Here is a 26,114-nt window from a genome sequence, read left to right as displayed (position 1 = left end):
TTTTGTTTTTATTACTTTTATTCACTGCTGCATTGCTGTTTGTTCGTCTACAGCTCTTCAGTTTAAATAATAATACAAATGTTATCACAAAAAACAAACAAATTGTTCACATAATTGTACATATTTCACAGCAGGCACAAGTCAGAGGTGCAACAGGTCGTTCTTTACAGATACTTCAGTCTTTTGAAAGTGGATCGTCTACTTTCTTTTTCATCATCTTAATTTTTAGCGTGTAATATTCCTCCTGCAGCTTGAGCACTGCCTCTTGTCTTCTCAGCACAGACATTTCCAAATCCAATCGCTCTTGCAAAGTTGTGCAGTGTACTGAAGGTGGAGAAGAAGAGCTGGGGGTGTCAAGGTGTTCTGTAGAAGCAGCAAAACAAGCAGCACGAGGAGTACTAAAATGCACCGCAAGTGATTTTGGGATGTTCGCAAAAACCGTCATTTTTTGTTCTGCTGGAGAATTGGATGGATCTGGATATGCAGGGACCTCAAGCTCTCTCAGTGGATGTTTTCTGCAGAATCTTTCATCTATTGAGCCGTCATTTCCATCGTCATCACAGCTGGAGAAAAAAAAGATTGTCAATTGTTTTTTTTGACAAGAATTTGTAATTCATTCTTAAGGTTCATCCAAATGACAAAAAAACTAATATTTTTTACTTGCATCTAGTGGCCTGGTTTAATTTGTCCAGGTTCTGAGATTACACCTTGGTGTTTGTTTGTGATAAATTAATGACAGCATCTCTTTCCAGAAACAATGTTCCTGTTACTAAATAATCGACAGACCTCACTGTGGACAGTTTTCACAGGAACTATTTATTTGGTACAAAGTTCAACTAAAAACTGTTCACAGTGAGTTTTGTGGATTACCCAAATGCTTGAAGTGGGAGAAAGTGAGAAACGACCGTCTGCTTGTTTTGTAATTGGGGTGAACAGACCCAATAACAGATTTTCAATAAATTACTGTATACAATTGTGCTTGGAATCAGTCTAGGTACACAAACAAGCCAACAAATAGAAAAAATAATACTTGTTTTGTTGACTTTCCACCAACTCTGAGATTGAAGAGTCTTCTTTATCCTGTTGCAGCATGTCTGAGAGGTTCATCACAGAAATGACTACCTGAGTCACAGTACTGAACTGCTCAAGAGACAGGCCTTCTGTGAATGAAAAATCATGTCATGCATAAATTAATAATAAATACAATCCCATATATTCAATACAAACAGTAATGATGTGGATTTGCTTATTTCTTCTTCTGGGTGTATTTTTCTGCAGCCATCCTCACATATTTACTCTTAAGTTTTTGGCTTATTTCACCAGTCTTAGATTGTAGATTTAATGCATTAAATGCAGAATTTCCTCACCTGTGATTGCTTGTCTCCTCTGTCGTTTTATCTCCTCCCTAGACTTTGCCATCAGATTTTCCCACTTTTTGTTACAGTCAGATACTGTACGCTGAATCTGTGGAAAGACATTGTTGATGGCTTGGGCTATTTCCTCCCAGGCTTGTCTTTTATCCTGTATTGAAATTCCAGTGCTGCACTTGCCTCTGATTATATCTTTCTTCTCCTGCATTAACTGAGCAAGAAGAAGACACTCATGATCTGTCCAGTTAGGTCTTCGCTTCCTGCTGGACATCCCTTCAATAAGTTGTAGGGGCATTTCTTTTTGGGAGAGAGACATAGATTGATTGTCTGTATGCTGGTCCCTAGTACATCCTCAAAAGTGCATACAATTAAATACGACAAAAGGTAACTATGCTATTAAACATGATAATCTAACTGAGAGGTAACGCCTTCCACTTAAGTCTTTTTAAACTTAAGTTATAATATTTAAGAGATTTTTTAAATGTTCAGATTTTCACGACCTGGAAATCAATCAATTGCGACGAGCAACCTGATAGCAGGTTAGACCGTCGCAATATATCAATAACGTGAGGTTCAGTGCACGTTACAGTAAATAAATCCTGACAAAACCTTAAGGTAAAATGTAAGGCTTTCTTCTCCGTCTCAGGGAAAATCCACAGCGTCGCAGTTCAATGACGTCGTCACTTGGTGACGTGTCAGTTTGTTTACAGCGCTGCAGTTGCTGCACAGACATGGCTGTGGATATAACTTTACTTTTCAAAGCCAGTGTCAAGACAGTAAAAACCAGGAACAAGGCGATAGGAATAGGCTTTGACTCTACCAAGGATGAAATTTTCAAGAGGAGCAGACCCAAGAGTGGCTTCTCTGCGAAGGCGAAAGAAGTGGTGAGTTTCCTCAAGCTAACTTTAGCAAGCTGGGCTAGCATCGGCACAGACTGACTTTACGTGTAACGACAGCTTAATACTGGGCTGCTTTAGTGATAGTGTTGCTCATGCTGTATTGTAGAAGCAATAGTAAGCTTAGGAAATGTGTACAGCAAGATAAGCAATTATCTGGCATACTCGGTGTTGTTAAACTGAAACTCAATGCTTGAGTTTAGTACAATGTGTACCAGCTGTTCACAGTTGGCAAGGCCTATCTTAGCAGTGCACATATCAATACACAACGTTATTGAATACAACGTGAATTAAATGGGAGGAGTGGGCAATATGGATAAAATCCTCTATCACAATATCTTATATGACAAATACACAGTATTTTAAATATCTGACAAATCAAGGCACTTCACCACATTGATGCTCACATCATACAAAATGCAGTCATAAAGCTGTCATGCTTATTAACATCGCCTAATACACCCAGAGATAAAGCTACCTTGGATTTAAAAGGTGTAGCAAAATCTGCCAATCTGTATCTGGCAGCTGTATATAATCTTAATATACAGTAGATATCATCATATTGACTCTAATGGCATTCGTACTGGTAACTGCTGTAGGTGTAGGTGAGGTTTGTTGCTACATGTGTCAGCTATATTATGCTTTATTCTTCTGATTATTGTGCTATTCTGAAGATAGCAGAGTATTACATTAGTATACACTACAGAGGACAACATTACCACACATTTTATAAAATGCCCCTGTAATGTCATGTCTGAGGTACCAGATTTGATTAAGTGAGAATTAATTTGTGTATTCAAAATGTAATAAACCAAATTTCACCCTGGTATGGCTTTCTGAAGACCAGCAGAATATGATCTTATGCATGTTCAAAAAAGAAATTTGGTTTTATACAGAAGAAATATTAACCTTATGGGCTTGACAATGTGTACTCATTCAAACCAGAAACCATCACAATATTACTCAGTGAGTCAGAGCTTTATTTTCTCCCTGTGAATGTGTTAACTCTACTCGGAAATTACTTTTCATCCCAAGCGTGTTCGTTCTCTGTAAACTAAATTTTAATCTTACAGGAACACTGTCATCCATTGTATTCAGAACAAAGCGACTTTCCACATAGCCCATAGTAACATTCATAAATATCAACATCTGTGTGTCCTCTGTACTACTCCACTGCTCATTTGGTCGTCACTGCAGAACCTGTGTGAGACCGCAACTTGCCACAAGGTGGTTTCTTCGGAAGTTAGGCTGCGTGGTCACAGTAATTTGCAATGGCAAATTATGGCATCCTGCTATGTTGACTTGGAAATATTCGGTTTCTCTGGATGTGTCGCACATGTTTTGTGTGCAGTTTTGCTTGTCTGTATAGCCCATCTCTGGACCCACTCACAGCATTGAGGTATAGATGTTGCTACATAGTTCAAACTAAATTGTCTTTCTCAAAATCAAAATGAAGGCTGAGTTTGAAGATAGGTGTGGTTTGAGCAAGGGTGCCGGAAGTAGGGGGGTAGAAAGTGGAGAAGGGGCCACTTTACGCTCTTGGCCGGATTTGGCATTGCGACTGGTGTGATCCCATCGTAAGATGGTGTAGTTAATTATTACTTTCAGGTGGACATCAATAAGCACTCAATGGACCAAAGACTGCAAAGAACATTACCCAAACTCAGTCAGTCTTCTTCTAAAGATAAATCACTTCATAAATATCATCTACTTTACTCACAGTACACAAAGATTCCTGAAATAAACACAATTTTTACTTTAACCTCGGTCAGACTACAGGAATTTTCCAATCCTGCCCAGCGTGGGCAGTTCAGAATAAATGACTGCTCTGCTTGAGATCTGCAAAGACAAAAGCTAAGTTGTTTGGGGGAAAAAAATCAAATTGGGCCAACTGGACAGCTTTGAGCCCAGAATGTTTTGTGCCAACTGTCAGGTCCGAGCGCCACTGATGGGCCTGGATTCTGGGCTTTGAACCAACCCGGAAAATTACCCAATGCGATCTAGACTTTAGGCTGAGGAAGCCAAAACATTTCTGATAAAGATAGTGAAGAGCATTATTCTCACTTTATTTAGATTGAAAAGACACGGTAAGTTTCTTATAATGTCCTGAACTAATTAAAATGAGTTCAATATCAGACAAATGGACAAAGGGTTGCAATTACATTGTCAGCAAGGACATTTTGACTTTAGTACCTCTGTTGAAATACTTAACTTACTGTTTCCTAATCTTGATTTAATTGAAAAGGTTAACATAGCTTTAAATACACTGGTGAAGAAGAGTAGTTTTGAACCTCTTGTCGTAGGACTGACCTTAAAAACTTGGCAGGAGAGGCAACATTGGCACTTAATTAGTTCAGGAAACTTTAGAAAATATGTCAAATTGTATTCTTCCATTGAGGTACAGAGACATCATCAATGGTTGGCAGTAGGAGATGGATCATTGCCAACTAAAAGGCTTCACTTCATGTCATGAGTGTTGCTTCTACAGCCAGAAGTCCTTGGCCTGCCATGAATACCATGAACACAAACCTCTTCAAAGGCACCTTGAAGAACCACTTTACGTTTCCCTCGGGGAGTCAGGACTTTAAGTTATACCTGATGTCTCCAACCATCAGTCTGAGGCAAACATGAGCCTGTTGCAGCAGCTCTGCACAACCACGTTTTTGTTATGTTCTGTTGCATTGATATTAGAAATGGTGGTTTAATAAAAAGAGTGGTGCTGATTCAAAGAAACCCAAACCTATCCTGTGGTGCCTGCCCTCTGCTCTCCTCCCCCCCTACCGCTGTCTCCCTCACGCTGCAGATATAATCTCAAACCATCTCGGTGAAGCAGCTTTTGTAGAAATTGAAATTGCGAGTTTGGAATGTCCTGACTGCGTACAGTTATGTTGCGGTTTTCACCCGCAACTCAACTATCCATTCTTCTCTGTACAGCCTGATATAGGCAGCGTTTTTTGTGCAACTCCCCTCTTCACATGTATGATTCCATAAACACTCTGCAATAACATTTTCTTTCGGCTCTTGGACAATTTCTTGGGGAAAGCCGATCCTCCCAAGAGCCAGTGATTAAAGGTGGAAGATCAAAACAGAGAAAATATTAAATTAGGTCCCCAGTAACAATGTTGACGGCCGGTACCTAATCCACAACAGATGTGGGTGCCCTTCAAGACATGCATAACTCTCCCAAGTTCCCACTGAAGCTTCCCAAAAATAGAAAGAAAACTTCAAAGTTGACTAATACACAGTGGTCCTATGAGGCTTTTTCCCACTCAAAAAGCAGCTCAATGAGAAAGGAAATGTAGCTTATTTCAAGGCAACGTAAAAAAAAAGGCTTGATTGACTAATAAGAGGGCCAGTGTTTACAGGGTGGGGTTTGGTCAGGGGAATCTTTTACCTCATAGGGGTCGGTTTGGGGCACTGTGATCTCCATTTCACCGCTCACCTCGTCTCTCTCCGCAGCATGCTGCCCTTCTCAAGTTTAAATGGAGGAGGTCACTTTAAAATTGGTAAATTGTGTGTAGAAAATAGTGCTTGGCTCCCCACTGTGCCTTTAGTATTGGTATTCCAAAATTGGCTCCTTCTCACGGTGTTTTCATAGAAACCCTGAAAAGTGTGGCCATCAGCCAGCACTTAAAAGTATGTTGTGCAGGGGGGGGGGCTCTTCCCTATGATAACTTTCACATTGAAATAGCATGCTTTTATATTCTCAAAACATTTAGTTTAGAATGTGGTTTACGTTATATTTTTATTAGTGGTGATCAAGTTTCAAAATGTTTCTTAAACATTTGGAATTTCATCAAAGTTATGTTTTGGGGATACAATAGACTATATAGTCCCAAATAATGTCCGATTACAAACATTAAAGTAACATTTTCCCCAATGAAATACTCTGGGATATATTAAATCAGTGACGGCAAACATTTAAAGGTGGAGACCAAACTTTGAAATGATTTGTGTGATGATTTTATGATTTTATTGCTGTTGTCCTGCAGATAAAACTGCAGCATATTGCCAGATCCTTTGCATTTAACAGGCCATGTTGGACAGATAGCAGCAAATAGCATATACAGCAATGATGTTTATGAGTTGGCATTAATGTCAATCATTTAGAGAATAAAGTGCACAAATGTGGAAATCTGCCCTTTATGTCTTGAAATTCTGCCAGGCCTCTTCTTAAAATAAAAGTCAAGTAACAAAGTTAAACATTTATGGTAAAAGCACAAAGGCGAAGTCCTGCAGCTGACATGTACCTTCCTGAATATTCACAAAGCAATCATTCATATAGCGCATAAAAGTTCAAATCCTGACTTTGATATGATATTGTGTTCAGATGCAATGCACAGTCTAAAATATTATTATATTGCAAATTCAGTGGAAGTGTGCAATCCACCATTCTGTTTAACATTGTTTACAAAAACACAGCTGGATGCATAAAAAGGGGAATAATCTTTCCATTTCCCGGACACTTAAAAACTTTTCCTCTTTCATTTCTACACAAGTCACAAACATATTGGCACACGGGTAAAAACGTGCAGCTGTCAAAGCCGGGACTATACTCAGCCAGGACTTCAGCCATGGGGAAGTGATTTTCAGGGATCACCATGAGATGAACGTGCTGCTAAATGGTCTCTTTACCAGTTGGCCTAATCTCTGCGCTGTTTTCCCATGAAAGCCAGGCAAATTGAATTTTGAGGCATCTGCTGTCAGGCCTGAGCACAATCTTGATTTTGTTTCACTGCGTGCAAACAAAATGCTTTTGTATGATTCATAAAAGGAAAATAAAAGAGGAAAAAGTGGTGAAATGCACATTTACAGATGTATGTCAAACTCTAAATCACAAGATGAACACCAGATACTCTGCAGACTAAATAGTTTAAGCGGAACAAAAGTAATGTTGAGCTCAATAGACAATTCAACTCAATTTAAACATGTCGCAAGACTAAAGCAGCAGCTGTTGACGCTTTTTGAAGAATGCTGTCAAGCTTTGTCATTAGACAAATCTTAGTTATTGTGATTTACAGTCACTGAAATTCTACCAATGCAGATGACAGCCGGCTGCATACTTGACCCCGACACTTCAAAACACAGAGAGTCTGAACCATGAAACTGTAACAGATGTGTTCTCCTCTACTTTGAGACTGGTGGGGTTTTTGTTTCTAGATTAAAATGTTAGTGCAAAAAGACATGGGTTATTAATTATGTGTAGTCAGTTCACATGAATGTTGAATGAATCAGAGTAAACCTATTGTTTACTCTCCAGTTGTGGTCACCATTCATCAACAGTAGATGAAAGGCATTGTTTCAGGCAAAGGTCAACCGAAAAAGATAGTTTTCCAAGTCCGGCTGTGTTACTGCTGCCTCAGAGGTGCAGACTCTATAAATCCTGCTTCCATGTTTTTAATGAGGCCGGAGTTTTTGAAGTATTGTTGCAATTTGTCTCCACACAGCTGAAACATCAGTTGTTTCCTGGCGTACACACTTTGCTTATAGTTGCTTTCTCCATTACTTTAATTATATGACTTTATTTAAATGAATCAGTCTGTAGCAGATGCTAATAGGACCATTTCTTTTTTTAAATGCCCAATTCTTCTGGTTTGTGATATTTTATAGCAGCTCACCTCGGCTTGCATTTATTACGACCAAACTTGACATTTAGAGTAAAGACAGAGACTCAGCAGTCCCCTTACAAATACATGCACAGCAATTTACCATTTGTGATTATAGAGGAGTCACGTTGTTATCTTCTGCTATTTACTCATAATCTTCCACATGTTATATTCCACACCAGGATATAGGATTACTAGTAATACAACCCATCCTGGTTTATTTTGGCAAATGAATTGGATTTATAGGGACGTCATTTGTTTTTATTAAAGCTACTTTTTCAACATCTAGCATCAGCTATTAACCCATTATCATGAATTATTATTATTATTATTATTATTATTATTATTATTATTATTATTTGATTCTAAATAGTAGGAATGGTACAAGTTACAGATCTGACTATTGTCCAGGTTTGACATGTTTTACATATTGCCATACTACAATTTCCATATTTATTAATTAGCATTGTTGAAGCATGTAATCCTTTTTTAATTGTTGCTATGTACAAAGTCTATATAAAAATTAAAAAAAGAAGCTAAAACTGCTAAATGTGAAGCAACCCATGACTTGCATGACATTACAAATGACGTGACAGAAAACAGGGCGGGTGTTGATACACTCTTCAGCGCTTCGAGAGGCACTTTCCCGGCGTAAATCCAAGGTGTGTGCAACAGATTTAACACTTTAAAAAGAGGAAGTGAGGCTTGATATGAGTAAAGCTCTTTCAGGGCAAATCAGTTACTGTATATTGCGGTAATACAACCAGAATGTGAATTCTATCAAGATAGAAACACTGAGTAAGAGGGAGGGAGGGAACCTGTTGCTTTGACTTCACAAAACATGACATGTTCTAAAAATGGCTTTGTCTATCTGATAGTCACCTTTCACTTGATGTCACACATGCCCTTCAACATTGCCTGTTTTTATTTATTTATTCTGTCTTCTGTGGTTTCAAGTTTTTGTGTAAGTTAAATGTGACAGTTCATCTGTTTCTTATGTAATTGATTGTTGAAACATGATTTAGTTGCTTCAGCGGCGTACTTTCCATTGAATTCTGTCCAAAACAGACTACAAGTCATGTCTCAATAGTAACTTCACAGTGGATTGTTGTAAACGAAAGAGGATTTAGACACGTTACAGTCTTACAGCACAATGACAGTTATGTTGTTCTCTCAGTTTTATACTCTTTAAGATTAGATTACAACGTGCAATGTCTCCACTCCGCCTCCGTGTTTGTTTGTTTTAAGTTGACATTTTGTATCCATGAATGATCTGACCTGCATGATGAAAAATGAACAAACTCCAAGACTGTATACAAGTGCTGCTTACTACGACTTTGACTTACCCAGTAAAAAATGTAAACACAGTAATACAACTTTAGCACATATCAGAAAAAGGCCAAAGACCCCGTTCATAAATAATCTTAAAGGTTTTCTTTGGTACTTTTTTGTTTGTTTATAGATCTGACTAAAGCGGTCTGACTGTGAATAGACATAAGAAGACAAAACTAAACCCATTAGAGAGTCAGACATAAACATGATAATAAAACCAGCATGCGGCAGAGTCTTCTCCACTGAAGCATCCTCTCTGTATCAGGCCCACATACCAAAACACAACATAGCATGGCGTCAGTATGGATAGCCCTCGGTCAGGACATACAGGGACTTAAACCAAAGCAGGGCAGTCATCATCAAGTTCTGTCAGTTACCTGGATTTAACAAAACAAAGAGCCGTCCAAGCTCTTTAGAAATCTGCTAGCTAAGCCTTTTCTCTTTTCTTCCTCATAATAATCCCCCCTGATGATTTGTTTGGGCTCAATCGGGGCTAGAGGGAAACAGGGGGAAGGAGAAAGTGAGGAGGTAAAGTGGGGGTCTTTGATGATGACGAGATTAGATGTAGCCCGGCAGACTGTCTCCTTCTGCCGTCGCTGCGAGCTCTGCCTTACACACACCTATGGCGGCTGCACGTATACACGCACACACACTCACTTATTGCTACATACACACATATACGATGAGCCACATGCACAAGGCCACCCCCTTCCTCATTGTTGAGGAATTACTTGCTCTTTAGGGTCTTAAGTTACAAGAGCAATTGATCCCTCTGACCCCCTGCAAACCCTTGAGGTTGTGCTGGGAATCCGAGCTCCAATGTATACACACAGGAGACAGCTCAACCCCCAGAGCAGCACTCTTGACACTCCCCGGCACCCCCACAATGCACACACACACACACACACACACACTCATTTCTTTTTTTTGTATGAGGTTCCAATTCTGTGGATTTAGCACTACCTGCTGGTCAAAAAGGTGAAGTACCACGGACAGAGTTCTGCAGGCAAATATGGTTTGTACATAAATAAAAGGCTTAAGCCAAGTGCTAATTGCAAGCAGATAATATAGTTTATAGTAAAAGATAAATTAGTCCTGCCATGTAAGAGGTTATATTTCCCACTTTGTGGCACGCCAACGCAGTCTCAAAAAACGAATTACCGAAACTCAAAAATCTGCTTCCTCAGCGGTTTTCGTGATAAATAACCATTTTACCACCAGAGCGGGTTTTACTTGAGAGTCAGATGATTAACAAATGCACCTCATGACAATCGCCAATCTGCCACATCTTAAGCACTCAAAGGCCTCGACAAATTGTTCCCAGAGTGTCATAAAATATCGTGTCCAACACCACAAATGCATCTTGCAACTATTGAAAGATGCATTATTTAAGTGCTGAATAAAAAATGACTAACTTTATTGAAAATAAAAAAGACAGCTTGTTCTTTCCAGACCTATCAATCTCGCAGGAGCTCGCTTCAAAGTTTCCTCATTCACTGAGACACTACATAACGGACAATGTTTTGAAAGACTTTGAACCATAATAAGGGTTCTCTTCTCCCCTGAACCCCCCTCTAAGCTCAACTGCTCTGAACAACAATTAACTCCTGACCTCAAATAATTGTATTATTACAAGGGTCGGCTTGCCTTAACAGCCCTTGCCTGAGTGAGTGCCCCGCAGCAGTTTCATACGTCAATGAATTACCTTCTAAACCAAAAGAAGGAGCTCTAGGTTTCTAACAAATTGCTCAGCTCTGTTTGTCTTCACACCTTCTTTCTGCGTCGAAAAACTTGTCATTTTTCAAACGTCAGCTCAAATAAAACACTGCTTCAGGTCACCGTGACGCTAGGAATGAATGTTTAGAGACATTATTAGACTGCTGGTGCCAGGTTACCCCCTTACAGCCAAGGCAATTTGATAATTGAGGTTGTTAGAGTGAAAAAGCTGAAGGCTGAAGACAGCGTCGTTATGCTATCAAAATAATCTCCCACGCTCCGGGGTCGCTGTCACAGTCAAACTCATTGTGTCATTTTTCAATCCTTAGCTTGTCTGAGTTCTGTCTTCTTCTGGATCCAACAGAGCCTGCTGTGTGCGTATTCACACCCACTTGTGCCCTGCCAGCAGCGCTCTGTGGACGGGGAAGCAATTTGGTCTTTTTTAATATTTGACCGAATTAGAGGAGCAAATATTGGATTGAACCAAGTTTCCTCTGGTTTGCCTGTGCACACATACACTTGGACATTTTTTCGGTGATAAATAGCAACAGATCGTCAATTTAAAGCTTATTAGAGATCGCTCTGTCAGTGCTCTGTAAGCAGCTGCTCACGGTTTTATTCATGAGAGCTGTTTGACGAGGAAATTGCCGGTTTGATTTCTGTATGTCCCGGACTCGATGAATTGTCAAAAGCAAATATTGAAAATTCACAGAGCTAGACGGACATTGGTCGTCTGTCGCATCCAATAAATACAAAATTATACGTTTGCTCTGGCTCTGTGTAAATGTAGTTGGCAGAAAATAGTTTCCTGGTACACGTCTAAAAACTCTTTCTTAAGCCCTGTTGACATGGTTACATTTGAAGGAGCAAATGAGGCATAGCATTTAAAGAGACTCGTTGACATCAAGGTAATCAAGTAATGCTTCTTCTCGCTTTATCTTGGCAGATCACGAACATCACCAAACTCAAAGACTTTCTGCTACAACACAGGAAAGATTACGTGAGCGCCGGAAGGTAAGCCCCGCCAAACAGTCGCAGTAATCCACTGCAATCAACAACAGCAGCGGGAAAACCCCTTCAAAGCTGCAGGGGGTGAAGAGACACTTTGATTCAGAAAAAACTCAGACGAGGTCAGGAGTCAGGGCTACTTGAAGGTACCATCAAATATGTCTCCAGTGTGTATGTGTGTGCTGCAGGGGCTGTCTGCTGGCACAAGGTCAGCAGCGAGTAGGGTGGTCTGTAGCGGCAGGCTCCAGTCTAATTGTCTGGAATAATTGAGCTGCAACCAAGTGAAGAACAAATCACGCCCTGGGACTAATCCAGGCCTTCCTCCCTGCAAGGCCCCCTCTGGGTTCTGTAGGGGTGGGTGTGCGGAGCAGCGTATGTTTTGTTAGGTTTGTTGATAAAGCCACAACAGAACACATTAACTAAACATTAGAGATGTGAATGGGTGGAGTGCAGCAGCATTTAGTGGTGGGGAAAATCCATCAGTGGTATGTGCACAAGTCTCGTCTACCATCAGCTGTTCCTGTCTTCCAATTTTCTTATCAACTTCCCTTTTCCTCCACACTTTGACTTTGTCTGACAGAATAATTATGAACTAGATTCACTTCCAAATGATTATACAATTAGTGTCGCTGCTCATCACTTCAGACCATTTATGGCTATGAAGTAAAAGCCTGACGTGCCATGTTATGTTATTACATGTTATGACTGTATCTTAACCAAATGAAAGATTCTTCTCCAGCTCACCACAAGTATGGTAAAGGATAACGTGTTTAAATGTTATCACTGCATCGTCGTTCTTTCATGTTTGTTTTTATGTAGAGGCTGCAATTTATGGTTATTTTTATTATCAATTAATCTGTCGATTATTTCCTTATTGTCTATAAGCAAATAGTGTAAAAATGTGTTCTTTGCAAATTCCCAGAGCCCAATCGTGTGGCGCTACCGATTCCCCAGATGTCAGCTGATTGGGAAGAAGCCTGAGAACCAGTTCCCAACCATTCATTAAAAAATAATTAATTGGCCAAACAAATCTCACAAATGCCTTTTTATAATTAAATAAATAATGTCTCTTTGATAATATGACAAAATAAAGCCTGCAGGCGTTGGTTATTGTTAGGCAAGCATAAACTCTTAGTACTAAAAGCTGCCCTGATGCAGGTAAGCTAGTGGAAAAGTGTTTTTTTAATAATCACTCCAGATTTCAGAATGCTCAAAATCACCCTCAATAAGAAAAGTTAAGACGTAAAGAAGTCTTAAAATGACCTAAAGACCAGAGTTTCTGTCTGACAAGGATCAGCGGGCTCTGGGTGTGCAGCGTACGTCTCTTTAGCCCTAAATAAATGTGTCACACCCTGATTGGCCAAGAGGAGAAATGAACCGAGCTGCTAAATCAGGAGCCAGTCCTCACACCCTGTGCAACAGGTGATCTGAATAACCCTCCAATCAACTCTTTGTGACATCCAGCTAAAATTAATTGGGGGGGGGGGGGGGGGGGGGAAACAAAAGTACCAAAAAATGAGGGACTGACTCAATGTAACATTTTTAAATAAACAACTAACCCTAACCCTAACCCTAACCCAACAACAGTCCAAAACCCAAAGATATAACATAAAGATGGAAACCAGAAAATGTTGAAAATGTCCACTATCACTAAAAGATTGTTGAATTATCTAAATAGTTGATGATGAATTGTCTGTCAATCGTCTAATTGTTTCAATTATATATTGATTTCAAGTTATATGTTAATACTGTGAAATAATCAATTAACCAAGTTAATTCTAAATCCAATCCAGCCAATCAAAACTCACCATAACAGAAGGCTTGTATGTTGTGTCTCAGATGTCCACCAGAGGGAGACATTTAGTCTCGACACACACCAAAACCTGACGGCAAGGTCTTTTGTCACAATCATGGTGGTTTCTGTGTTGAGTTTCATGTTCTCCTCATATTGTGCCCATTGTTTAAAATGTCTCTCCAATTAATAAACTTGACATGAAATTGGAAACTTGTAGCTTTCCCATTTGTGGATTTATGCCTAGTGGTTTGGTGGTACGCCTTCCAAACCAGAAGGTCGTGAGTTCAATACCAGGTACTTAGCAAGGTACTTAATGTATGTAATGTATTGTATGAGCAAGGATTGTCCCTGTAGTTAGTGCACTGTAAGTCGCTCTGGATAACAGCGTCCGCTAAATGAAGTTTGAATGTTCAGGGGTTTCCCTGCCATCTGCCCAGTGCATGATGCCCCACATGAATTTGAATATGGTTATAGGAAGATAAACATGAACATTAGGGAGGTGGAAGGCATCTGTCAGTATTTAGGCCACTTGTAATAAAGCTGTTTGGATAACAATCAAACATTCTGCTTTTGAAACACGACCACAAAGTATGTAAACTGTGATTGTTCCTGTGTGTCTTACAGTCTCATCTCATCAGATCTTACCCGTATGACGGACAATGAACGAGACCAGATTGACCAGGATGCTCAGATCTTCATGAGGACCTGTTCTGAGGCCATCAGGCAGCTACGCAATGAAGGTGCGGGCTTTTTTCACTGTGCAGCACATGAACTAGTTCACAAATATTGTCAGAAATGTAAAATAGGCTTTTTTTGTCTTGCATTATGCCGCATACATTAAAGATACAACTCTGATTTTAGTTTTCAAACTCGGCTCTCATCTGTGTTGACTTTAAAAACATCAACCGGGAGCTGGAAATTAGATTTCTTGTTACTTCTTGGCACTGTACTAAAACACGTGAGTTTGTCTTTAATAAGTGAATGTGTTATTGTTGTCACGATAGCGGTGAAGCAAGTGTCATCAGCCCAGATAAAGGAGCACAGAGGGGCCGTGCTGGACCTCATTGAAGTGTATCTGAGAGGTGAGTTCATGCAAAGTACTACAGTTCAGACAACACATGTCTTATAGCTTGTCCTCTATCCACTGTTTTGTATGTGTTTATTTGTTGGTGTCTAATTGTTTACCGGCTCGGGGAGCCGTGTGTATGAGCCCAGCAAACGTTATTATTTATATAATATTTCAGCAAACAGCACTGCATGCTAACATCATGTGTATCTTGATTGTTTTCAAGGAGTGTGTAAGCTGTACTCTGAGCAGAGAGCAATCAGAGTCAAGAGAATGGTGGACAAGAAGAGGCTGTGAGTACTTGCAAACTTCATCCACAACATTAATTATTCATTGTATTATACTTTAAAACTTGCTCCTGATTCACACGACCCTGTGCTCTGTGGTTTCAGGTCAAGACTGGCCCCAGAGCACCACGGTAAGGTGGCGAAAACGCCGGTGGTGGAGCCAATGGAGGAGAAGACTGTCAAGGAGGAAAGTTCTGGTAAGTTAGTGAGTCCCCGGAGACACTGGACTCTATTTCTGTGGCGGCACAAAGACTGGTACAAGCAACCCTGCTGCTACATGTTCGTCTTTTACTGACTTGTTGGGTAATTCTGGGTATAAAGAGATTTCTGTGCCCAATAAATATATATGGGACTAGTGACAGACATACTATGGAAACACTTTGGTTAAACAGAAACCAGTAGATAGGTTTGGTCAAAAATATAACGTTAAAGGGACTATAGTAAGAATGCATGTATAGCAGTCTGTACGTGTATATTGTCTACAACTGTCTTTTATAAAAGTGCTTCATTATTTTTATGGCCATCTGAAGGCAGCAGGACCGATTTTTAGTTTTTCATCTGCAGTCTCTAATTTGAGAAGTGCCATGCCGCAGCGTGGCACCGTTAAACCTGATGATTCATTGTGGCTATTTGATTAAATCACAACCATCAAATTGCAATTCTGCAGGGTTTATGCAATCCGAATCATCAGGTGTTGGGAATCGTTGACATGTAGGGATGCACTTCACAGTTCACAGCGACACATTTTAAGATAAGATATCTCAAGATAAAAGTTCACAGTCCTCTCAACATCACTTAACGTTCTCAGGGTTTTCCATATATTCATCCAAATACACTTACACAAGTCAACAGCTGATTGTCATTCTTCATTGTAATGGCATTATGATGCTTTACTGCTTGACAATAAAGGTTTCTGTTAAGTTTGATAGTAACAAAGCAAATAGTCTTCACCATGTTAACAGGCTGTGAACCATTAACATGCATTTAAATACATTACTTCCTCAAACTTATTACAGTTTAAGGAACTAAAATAAATGTAATTGAGTTTTGTTGTACTTATTTTCAGTTAATAACTGCCCTTATATTTATTAATGCCATCACTGTGTTTCACACTAAACATGGTTGTTTTGTGTGGCGTGGCATCAAGGCTCATCATTTCTCCTCGGCTGCGTATGAGTTGTGCTGCGTATTGTCACCTTGCCACTGAAGCTCTCAGACAACAATAATGTTGTCCTACTTGAAGAAGTCTCTGCACTCTCCTCTCCATTTGATGAGACAATTTCATCAAGCACCACTGAGATCGGCACAGTGGTTGAAAAGGTTTGAGGCATATAATGTGTCATGATAATGATTAATCCCCGCACTGCTACCTAGTGTCAGTGTGCACAGTGTGCTGCAAAGACCTACGGTTGTTCGGGCTGCACCATGAACAGCGAGTCTGCCAAAGAACATCCATCTCACTCACTGATCAGTATTTGAACATGGACTGATCTTAAGTGAAATGTAAAGTGACAAGGAGTCCCCATGTAAATAAATCCATGTTAATAACCACTCTGTTATATTTTCCCTTTTTAAATAGAGAATTAGTTACTAGATGAGCGATTCAGATGTACAGAGTGAACGACTGAGTGAGTTTTTTTTTTTTGTTGCTGTTCCTTCCTGTAGAGAAGAGTGTGGCGGAGGTCGTGGGCAACCCTGTCAACCTGTGGGAGGAGGGCCGAGTGGAGGACGAGCTCTCTCCTGAGGAGATCCAGATGGTGCGGCACCTCAGACGTCATTATTCTTTATTCATGTTACTCAGTATATGTGGATTTATATGGTTAATGTCTCATTTAAGTAAAGCTATACTTAGACAACAAGTAAATGCACAGGGACTCAGTAAAGCTCACGTTCATTTCTTTACTGAGGAGGTTTTTATTCACAAAAGTACAAAGTTAAGTTAATGTAGCCTTTTCGCTAGATGGACATCTTTGAAGGTTTGTGGTTCGGACAATACAGCACATCACAACTTGTAGTTACACAGGATTAACATGAGCATCGTTAAAGAAGATGCTTCATTGTGTGTTTCTGTCTAGTTTGAGCAGGAGAACCAGAGGTTGGTGAGTGAGATGAACAGCCTGGTGGATGAAGTGAGGTGAGTCCCGCTCAGCACACATGTTACGTTCCCTTTTCATTAAGTCAGTTCTGAACAACATGGCTATTACCCGGGGATGTCGGTAATTTCATTCTGTTCACACATCAGTATTTTGAATCCGGGAAGTGAACGGTGAAATTATTTTCCAGGGGACTGTGGTAATCTGTGTGTGTTGCACAATGTCACTTCCTCTCCCACTAAATTACACCCCCGTAGTGATTGAAATGCCAGGTGAGCAAGACAACAATTATGTGAACTACCAGATGTCGATCCACACGGGATTAAAGTGACCCAAGGACATAGGTGTTTGCAGATGAAATTGTTACCGTGGTAGCCAGAGAAAAACACAGACATGTTTGTTCCAGATGGAAAACAGAAATGGTCCTGAGGTGACAATTACCTGCCCCTATAACACTAATGCCATCTGGAAGGGCTTAAATATGCCAGACACTCTATTTTCACGAGATATTTCACGTGTTCCTTTTGTGCGCGTCAGGCAAATCGAGGGCAAGGTTGTGGAGATCTCCCGTCTGCAGGAGATCTTTGCTGAGAAAGTCCTGCAACAAGTGAGCCCAGTTCCTTCCCAAACATTCACTTTGACTTTTTGTTTTGAGAAGTTGTATATAAACCGATTGTCCGTCTTACTTTCCGTGACAGGAAACAGAGATCGACGGCATTCATCAGCTGGTTGTGGGCGCCACAGAAAACGTCAAAGAAGGCAACGAGGATATACGAGAGGTGATATATAAGCTATAGAGATGCACCCATTGCAAGTTCAAGTGTGTGTTCATACATATCACAGAAAGTATTGTTCTGTACTGTGTATGCAGTGGTAGCATTTATCAAAGTACATCAAGTGCTGTACTTAAGGACAATGTTGAGGTACTTGTTTTACCATTTTATGTAACTTTATACTTCTACTCCATGAACATCTCAGAGGGAAATATTTTACTTTTTAATCCATTACTTTTATTTTAAAGCTGCTTTACAAATTAAAAATATTAAAATGTTTACTAATTAATGATGTTTTATTATTATATAAAGCAGTTAAAATTAACTCCATCTTTACCTGCTGCAACATTAAAGTCATGAACACATCAAATCAAATCAAATGTATTTGTATAGCCCAATATCACAAATTATTATGAGTACTTTTGATCCTGTTACGTTTGTACTTTTACTTTAAGTAACATTTTGAATGCAGGACTTTTACTTGTAAAAGAGTATTTCTACACTGTGTTAATATTACTAGTACACTGTGTTAATAGTACAGTTCTTCGTCCTCCTCTGTGTGTATGTAGGCCTATTTTAGATCTAAAATCTATTCTGCATGAGCTATTCACACTTTGCATTATGTTTTCCTTTGGTCGATGTTTAGACATCGGGTCAGTAACATGTCATTCTGTTTGCTTCTATCACAAGGCCATCAAAAACAATGCTGGCTTCCGGGTATGGATCCTGTTCTTCCTGGTCATGTGCTCTTTCTCTCTCCTCTTCCTGGACTGGTACGACAGCTAACACAGCGAGCCAGCATGGACAATATACGACAGGAAACCGGCTGCCTTTGGCACATATCGGTTATATCTCATAAAGACGAGTCAACACTGAGACTGAATGTACAGTTTACCGTGCTGGACCTGCTGTACAAAGTGCTCTTCATGAAGATTCTGTGTTCAAGTGGAAATGGCTAACTTTCTATATGTTTGTCCAGGGCAGCTTTAATGTTTGAAAGCACTTCTCTGGAGGCGAGCTTTGTATGCAGCACTGTGTCCACTTTAAGTGTGTGTATGGCTGGACACTGTATGTCTCTGCCACTAAGAGCAGTGATGATAGTTTGATTGGCAGCCACTGTTCTTGTCTGACTGACTGAAAGAAAACATTGATTTATGATCTTCTGCAACTGACTTAAGGAGGCTTTTCAGTCTATTTAAATATATCTTACACTTGTGTACCTCAGTGACATATAAACTATCCTTCACTGTTAAATGCTGATGAATGTTTTGCTTTCCAGGCAATGAGCAGCAGAACCATTTATTTGATATCTATCACAGCATGACTGTACTGGCACACCACTCACATCCTAGTAAACCTAAGCAGTAGTCCTGATTACATTCTGGGTCTTCTTTCTTTACTTCAGGGTATCATTGTATAACAGTTAATACATTTCATATTCATGTCAACCTTCAGATAACATCAGGAGCAGCAGAAAGGCACGGCCTGCCCTGGTTCGTGTTAGCTAAAGAAATAGAAAAAGAGCTGCTGACAGGAGACTTGATTCACACAGCCTCCTGATATTTCTGCTAATCTGTTTATTAGGATTAACCTATATCCTAGTTAAAGCATTACAGCGCTCTGAAAAGTGTCTTTGATCTTAACTCAAGGGAGCCAGAGCTGTATTTATGTTTTCTGCACTGAGGGAGTTTCAGCATTACTGACAAGATTTACACTTGAAATAATTCTTATTCATATATGCAATCCACTTGGACGTTGGTGTGAAATGTGGGCACTTTATTTCAGTTTTTCATTTAACATTATTATGTAGCAAATGCACTTCAATGGTAATCATTACATTGTTTGAAAAAGGTACATAATTCGTGACAGATTAAGTTAAATGACAAATACAGAAGAAAACAACAGGACAAGCGACTACTGTCGGATTGTTCCACTACATCAACCTAAGTCTAGAATCTGTGATGGCTACCAACAACCATGTATGATGACATTAATCAATGCAAAGCATTGCACAATACAGTGTCTTCACTAGCAATGCAAAAAACATTCAATACAGTAGCATAACATGTATGCTATGAAAAGTAACCATTAAGTGGCCTGCAAAGAAAAGCACATGGTGTTCACAAGGATTTCAAATGAATGTAGACAATCATTAATGCTGGTTAAAAAGACTTGATGCATCAATTACTAAAAACTCCTTAACAGCACTATATGCAGGTTGCAGTATGGGCTGCGTCAAAACAACACGATTAAAATAGTTATTTTTTCCGCTGGTTAAAAGGTTTCCTCCAAGTCAAGCCTCATTTATTCACAATATCATGACAGTAAAATATTTTGACACAGATGACCTTGGTGGCAAATAATGCTGCAAACGTTGCCGCTTTATGAGAAATTTTCCACTTGCTGAACCTTGTAAGGTCGGACATGCGCTATCAGTACTTGATGTATTTGAAAAAGAAAAGCAAATTGATTTGTTTTCAGAGTCGTGCGTGCGTGTACGTTAAAACAAGCGACGCAGACACGAGATGGTTCAGTCATTTCACGATGTTAGTACTAAAGTGAGTTCTGTTACATATGTGTGTGTACAAAGACAGTGAGTGTGTGTCTGTGTTTGTATACCAGTGGATTTTTCTACACGTTTGCCACTCTGTTTTGAAGTGTAAATAAATAACAACGTATGCGATTCAAACAAACCATAAATCCACCCCAGTGGTAAGGCTCGCTTTGCTGAAAACAGATTCTCTGCTACAGTACACACCAGCTGACCAAACTACATCAACGAGGCAGCAGAGCACCTCGGGCAAGAGAAGTTGATTTTTCACCCAAAAGCCACGGGAGGTTTGCTTGAATGGCACAACCGTAATATTTATTTATGTCTGCAGCAGGTGAGTCCACCTCCTGATCCCAGGTTGGTTAAGCCAGTTTCTGGGCCGTCTCCGTCTCCTGCTGGGTGACCTTTTCCTCAGACATGATGGTCATCCATGGTGATACTGACCGTGTGATGGTCTGCTTGGCTATGTTGTAGTGGTTGATGAGGGTAAAGAGGCGCCCGCGGCCCCCAGGGCCCTGAGGGGGGTAGTTGCCATACAGCCCGGCCGGCATGCAGCGACCTTGCTGCTCCAAAGAGAGAGTGAAATTGATTAAAACCACTAAGGTGATGCAAAGTGCAAAAGGAAAAGCAACACAGAGGGTGACAACATTATTATTCAGGAAAGTGTAATGGGATTTTAAAACAAACTGAATCACAGTAAAAAAAATATAAAGGTTATGATTGTGACAAAACAGCCATGCTGTGTGTACCAGAGCAAAAGATCCCACGGAAAATGAAAAACAGAGCAGAAAAATGACTCTATGCAACCTAAGCTGCATACTAGTGTGAGAAAGGATTAAACGTATAGAGATGAGTCAACACTCTTTGACTCGTAGGTTTTACAGAAAGGCTGTATAGCTTTTGCTGAACAGCAGCCACTGCAGCTATAAGGGAGAGGTAATGTTGCTTAATCGCTTCAGCTAAATGTTTAACTACTGTAATGCAGGTGGAAAAGAGTCAGTCAGCAATATTCTATCTGAAGTTTGCTAACATGAGCTAGCATTAGTCACCATGCAGTCATACCATCTGAAGCAAGGCTGGAGCAGGAAACAAAACCCTGGTTTGTTTTGTTGCTTATTAATGCAACTTTTCATCTGTAAGAGGATGACTTGTGTTATTGCTTATCTTGAAAGTTACATAGTCTTGCTTTAAGTTCATTTAATAACCAGATGTCCCAGATTGCAGCTGATGGGGGAGAAGTTCCCGACCATATAAAGAAATATATAAATTTACTTGGAGAAACAAATCTCACAAGTTCCTTCACTAATAAAATAATAATGAGAAAATCTTCCCTTATAATAAACAAATTCCACTTTGATAATGTGTATGAAGGGGGTTTCAATAAATATCAACCAAGAAACAAAATCAGGCCTGCCGGTGTTAGCCACAATGTGGCAGTAGGGAAATAACTAATGACATTCATATCAAAATGCAACCTTCAAATAGAAAATGATTATATTATAGATCATGCATACCATTAGAAGGTTATTAAATTGTTCTAACACTATCTAATGAATGTCGGGTCTATACGGTTGATTTACTTTATATGGCATACTTATTTTATATAAAACCTCATTTTCAGTATCACTCTTCAAAACAAAAGCTTTAAACAGTGTGAACATATGTAAACCTGGGTAACAATAAAATAAAATGATGACATTAACATATCCCTGTCAGAAAGGGTCACAAACAAAGATGCACATAAGTGTTTACCGTGTAAACAAAGCTGTCGGGGCAAGGCTGCTCGTACTGGTAGACTTTGTAGACGACCAGGAACACCACACACACCAGGAAGGCCAGGGCACAGATCACCAGCAAGGTCACCTAAAGGAACACAACAGCTCCATTATCAGACCCACTGTGTGTGACAGCTCCGCTAAAGGACTAATCTATCATGTGGGTCTTCATGAAAGGAAAAGAGTGGGCAGATTGGAACATCAGATTTTGTTAGGGCTGCATGATATTGGAAAAGACTGACACTGCGATATGAAAACGTACAATCATTTTCACCAGACGGCAACAAAGTACCTGTTTTCGATCAACGTCATCTTATACCATCTATCTGTAGTCTAGATATTTTCATACGACTGATGTTGTGTTTCTTGTCTTTTTACAACCAAATCTTCTTTTTCTGTGTTTCTCTATTGTTCTTCGCTCATTTTCAGCTTGTGGACCGACGAGCGGGGCCTGCTTTGATTGTCTGATAAATTGATCAATAATGATTATGATTGGTGGTTCGCTGTGCAGGCATGTAACTCACTAGCAACAAACTGTGTGTATCAAAGAACCCTTAAATTAGATGATATATGAGACGTAATTCTCTTGTACAGCATGACTTGTTTGAGTTCATTCGCCTTACTTGAAAATCGCCCTACGATGTGACACGTCGCAATGTCGATGCTGAATCTACATATTGTGCAGCCCTAGATTTTATTTATTAGATAGTTTTCTTTCAAATTAAACAGCAGTGCAAGACTGCAGTGTTGAAATAAAAAATATCCATGGAAGAGTTGCACATTGGTGTAGGTGAGGTAAACACGTGGGTGTGTATATAACAGTAACTAGCAGCCAGTCAGGCCTATGCACGATGTTCTGTATGGAGTAACTCCACAGGAAAATGGCTCGTGTGACCATCTGTACAGCCCAGCTCTCACCTCTCAGGGGAGTTATGTAACGGCTACTGGTGTTTCTAGAAACTGGGGGTGGAATAAGACAAAGTGTGGGAGAAATGGCCACGTTATTGCCAAAGATGTCGATATGTTATTTTGCTGGTGGGGAACTTGGGTTATTTCAGCAAGAGCAGAGAAGTTGAAACAGTTACATCAGGATGCAAATGTACATTTTTTGGACAGAATATTCTTGAGGATTTCTTTGGGAGCAAGGGGCTGTGCATCCAAGTACTTTTGTTTGCACCCTGTATGTTTGCCACAGGTTGGAGGAGGCTGTTAACAGCATGTATCAAAATGAATGAAAGAATATTACATTTTATCTGTCTGTTTGAATCCTGCAGTTGCACAGCAGAAAAGACAGTAGGACATGTACGAGGCAAAGCAACAGGGAAGTATGAAAGACACTATCTGTGATGAAAGGGTTGCTTCCAGCATTTCAAAGCAGTGATCTGAGGATGCGATCTGTGTACTCTGACAGTGATGTGCCTCCCTGCCTTTCAGATGTTTCAGAATTAAAGCTCTATTACTGAAGGAGGCTTGACTCTCATTTCATCTGTTGATTTTTAACGTGAAGGAAGAGTAATGCATATGCAGAACACATAGCTCCTGAATTTTAGAAGTAGGCAAGGATTCTTACAGTCAACCAGGAGTGTGTTTTGACCTTAAAGCATATGTTTTACTCATTCTATAGGGTGTCACACATCTGCCAGCCAGGGGGGTGTTGAGGGAGGTGGGAGAGATGCTGCCATTTGGAGGCCATCGCCATGGCAGCAGCTGAATTAATGAGAGTTTAAGGGCGGGGTTAAGTGAATCCGTGTGTATTATGTCTTCCAGTGTAGCCCGACAAGATGACAGGCTGCACAGGACATGAAGGTGGCCTGAAGAAAGAAGTGTAACTTGGATTGGTGGGGGAATATTATGACAAATGTCCCGAGCTGCAGGGAGACAGTTGTCTGCTCTCAGGGCTCATGCATGTGTAGGAGTATGTGAGAGATATTGGAAATGGGATGATGTATGAAACGCAGACGATGGCAGGCAGCGACATCATTCTTACTTTGAGTCGCTCAGATACGCCTTCGATGATGCTTATTGAGAACTCTGCGATTTTAGGAGATCGTAGCTTCCCCTTCTTTCTCTCACCATCATAGTCTGCCTTTGTCTTCACCACCACCTGGTAGAAACACATAACACACATACATGTACAGGAGAGAGGATCCAATCAGCTCGCAGGAAAAGCTCCAGGAAGAAAATGGGAGTTCACAGAAGCAGGGAAATTATTTGTATTGTGCTATAGAAACAGGCCTAATAGAGATGTAAGAATGAACATTGGTAACACAAAAAATATTTTCACCAGCGTAATTGGACTAATTGGAATGATAGAAATAACCACATAAATAAAGTGCCCCTGCCTGGGATATCAAACACAAAAACATCTTACCTTATCTGGTGGAGGAAACTGCAGCTGACTGGCATCTAATGGTGTTATGAGAGGGATGGTGTCAAATCCGTCTTCAGAAACCACCTTCCCGTTATTTTTGTCGCTGAAATTATTCCCTAGTTTAACCATTTTCCTTGCGCGAAAAGACACCAACCTGAGGGGGGTAAACAAGCGCGTATTACTCCTAAACGAGAGGCATTGTGGATTATTCTCTACAGAAATCATTCAAGGAATCATATCAATAATTACATGTTGTACACATGCAAACAGCAGTACGTATCACACAAAAAGATGTGAGGCGCTTTGTGGCCCACGAGAAAGCCTGTTAACCACAAAAGCGCAGGAGAGGACACGCAAGGCTTCGACATAATGGGACAGATGCATCACCGTGAAAAAATATGATTTACCGCATCCAAACACTTACCAGCTCAGGCGAGTAGCGTTTTGAAAACAGCGTATTTGTCCTGATGTGGTGACTTTATTGCTCCAGAGCCGCTATGTGTTTTTTTAGCTGTGACGCAGGCGATTTGCGGAGAGCTGGTGCACAATATGGCCAGCTGGGTTTGTGCGCCGCGATACCTCCGAGCTGGATGCTGCTGCTGGCGTCTGGCTGCACTGCAAGTGATGTAACATCCTCATCACATCCATCCATACACATCTGATCAGAGCCAGGAAACCCAGGAGCCAGAGAGATTAAGAGTCACAATCTGAATGTACAAAATGTTTTGTTTTTTCCAGGTTTAATCAGATATGGATATTTTTTTTTACCGGCAATTAAACAAAAGCAGAGCGTAGCCAACATCTAACATTTTAATTTGTGGTTTGCACAGCCACAGCACATTACGTAGGTGTAGTGTCTCCTGCAAAATAAACATAATTTAACTTAGATGGAGATAAGGCATTTGAAAGTAGTTTTCTAAAATATTGATTTAGTGTGTATTGGAGGTGGGCTGCCTGGTGATGATAAAGCTCCTGAAAACTTTCCTTCAGATTTTTAAAGTGGCTATAGGCTAAATGTTATTTTAATAATAATGTATCAAATGAGAATGTAAAGAACAATGTAAAAGGGATGAACCCACAGATAAGTATCACTGGATTCTGCAGCTCCTCCCCCTTTATATGGCTTTATGGCTTCATCCACCTTGAGTGACAAAAGGGCAAAACAACATCCTGCAACATGTCTGCCATTAGTAGGGAAACTGCAAAAAGGCAGTTGGACTCAACAGGGATACCTTCAACTTACCAATGAGCCAGTGGTCCATGGATATTGACATGTGGCCAGGGGTCGGGTTTCTGACACTTGATTTCGGGACCGGGTGGTCGTACTTAAAGGCAAGATTTGTTGGCGAAATTAAAGTGACGAGGACACCAATGGATATTCCAGTTGTATGTGACCAGCTTTGTACACGTGTTTATTTATTTTATTACACCTTTTTATTTGGAAAACTCTAAGCTGGCTTTGTTTGTAGCTAACG

General features: G+C 40.1%; 3 protein-coding genes across 5 annotated transcripts; 1 reads left to right on the top strand and 2 right to left on the bottom strand.

Annotated features, from left to right (window-relative positions):
• LOC115008079 (myb-related transcription factor, partner of profilin-like) lies at window positions 1-2,092 on the bottom strand. Of its 2 annotated transcripts, XM_029431363.1 has the most exons (4): window positions 1,980-2,092; window positions 1,368-1,667; window positions 1,031-1,160; window positions 1-563 (listed from the first exon to the last, which is right to left on the bottom strand). In XM_029431363.1, exons 2-4 carry the CDS (start codon window positions 1,663-1,665, stop codon window positions 176-178), a joined length of 816 nt encoding a protein of 271 aa, XP_029287223.1. In that variant the 5' UTR covers window positions 1,666-1,667; window positions 1,980-2,092; the 3' UTR covers window positions 1-175. The 2 variants fall into 2 exon arrangements, with proteins under 2 accessions (XP_029287223.1, XP_029287222.1); XM_029431362.1 differs by having other exon boundaries at window positions 1,368-2,044.
• On the top strand, window positions 2,018-19,970 carry stx18 (syntaxin 18). Of its 2 annotated transcripts, XM_029431360.1 has the most exons (11): window positions 2,018-2,254; window positions 11,867-11,934; window positions 14,348-14,463; window positions 14,728-14,805; window positions 15,016-15,082; window positions 15,182-15,273; window positions 16,742-16,833; window positions 17,152-17,210; window positions 17,707-17,776; window positions 17,868-17,948; window positions 18,633-19,970. In XM_029431360.1, exons 1-11 carry the CDS (start codon window positions 2,042-2,044, stop codon window positions 18,726-18,728), a joined length of 1,032 nt encoding a protein of 343 aa, XP_029287220.1. In that variant the 5' UTR covers window positions 2,018-2,041; the 3' UTR covers window positions 18,729-19,970. The 2 variants fall into 2 exon arrangements, with proteins under 2 accessions (XP_029287220.1, XP_029287221.1); XM_029431361.1 differs by lacking the exons at window positions 2,018-2,254; window positions 11,867-11,934 and adding an exon at window positions 11,956-12,074.
• On the bottom strand, window positions 19,696-25,266 carry LOC115008080 (neuronal vesicle trafficking-associated protein 1-like). Its single transcript, XM_029431364.1, has 5 exons — window positions 25,064-25,266; window positions 24,640-24,793; window positions 24,256-24,372; window positions 22,246-22,356; window positions 19,696-21,056 (listed from the first exon to the last, which is right to left on the bottom strand). The coding sequence occupies exons 2-5, from the start codon at window positions 24,766-24,768 to the stop codon at window positions 20,856-20,858; spliced, it is 558 nt and encodes a 185-aa protein (XP_029287224.1). The 5' UTR covers window positions 24,769-24,793; window positions 25,064-25,266; the 3' UTR covers window positions 19,696-20,855.
• Window positions 25,267-26,114: the final 848 nt, after the last annotated feature.

The sequence above is a fragment of the Cottoperca gobio genome, chromosome 5, assembly GCF_900634415.1.
Source record: "Cottoperca gobio chromosome 5, fCotGob3.1, whole genome shotgun sequence".
NCBI lineage: Eukaryota > Metazoa > Chordata > Actinopteri > Perciformes > Bovichtidae > Cottoperca > Cottoperca gobio.
The sequence above is the reverse complement of the archived record's forward strand: the minus strand, read 5'-3'. Positions and strand labels throughout refer to the sequence as shown.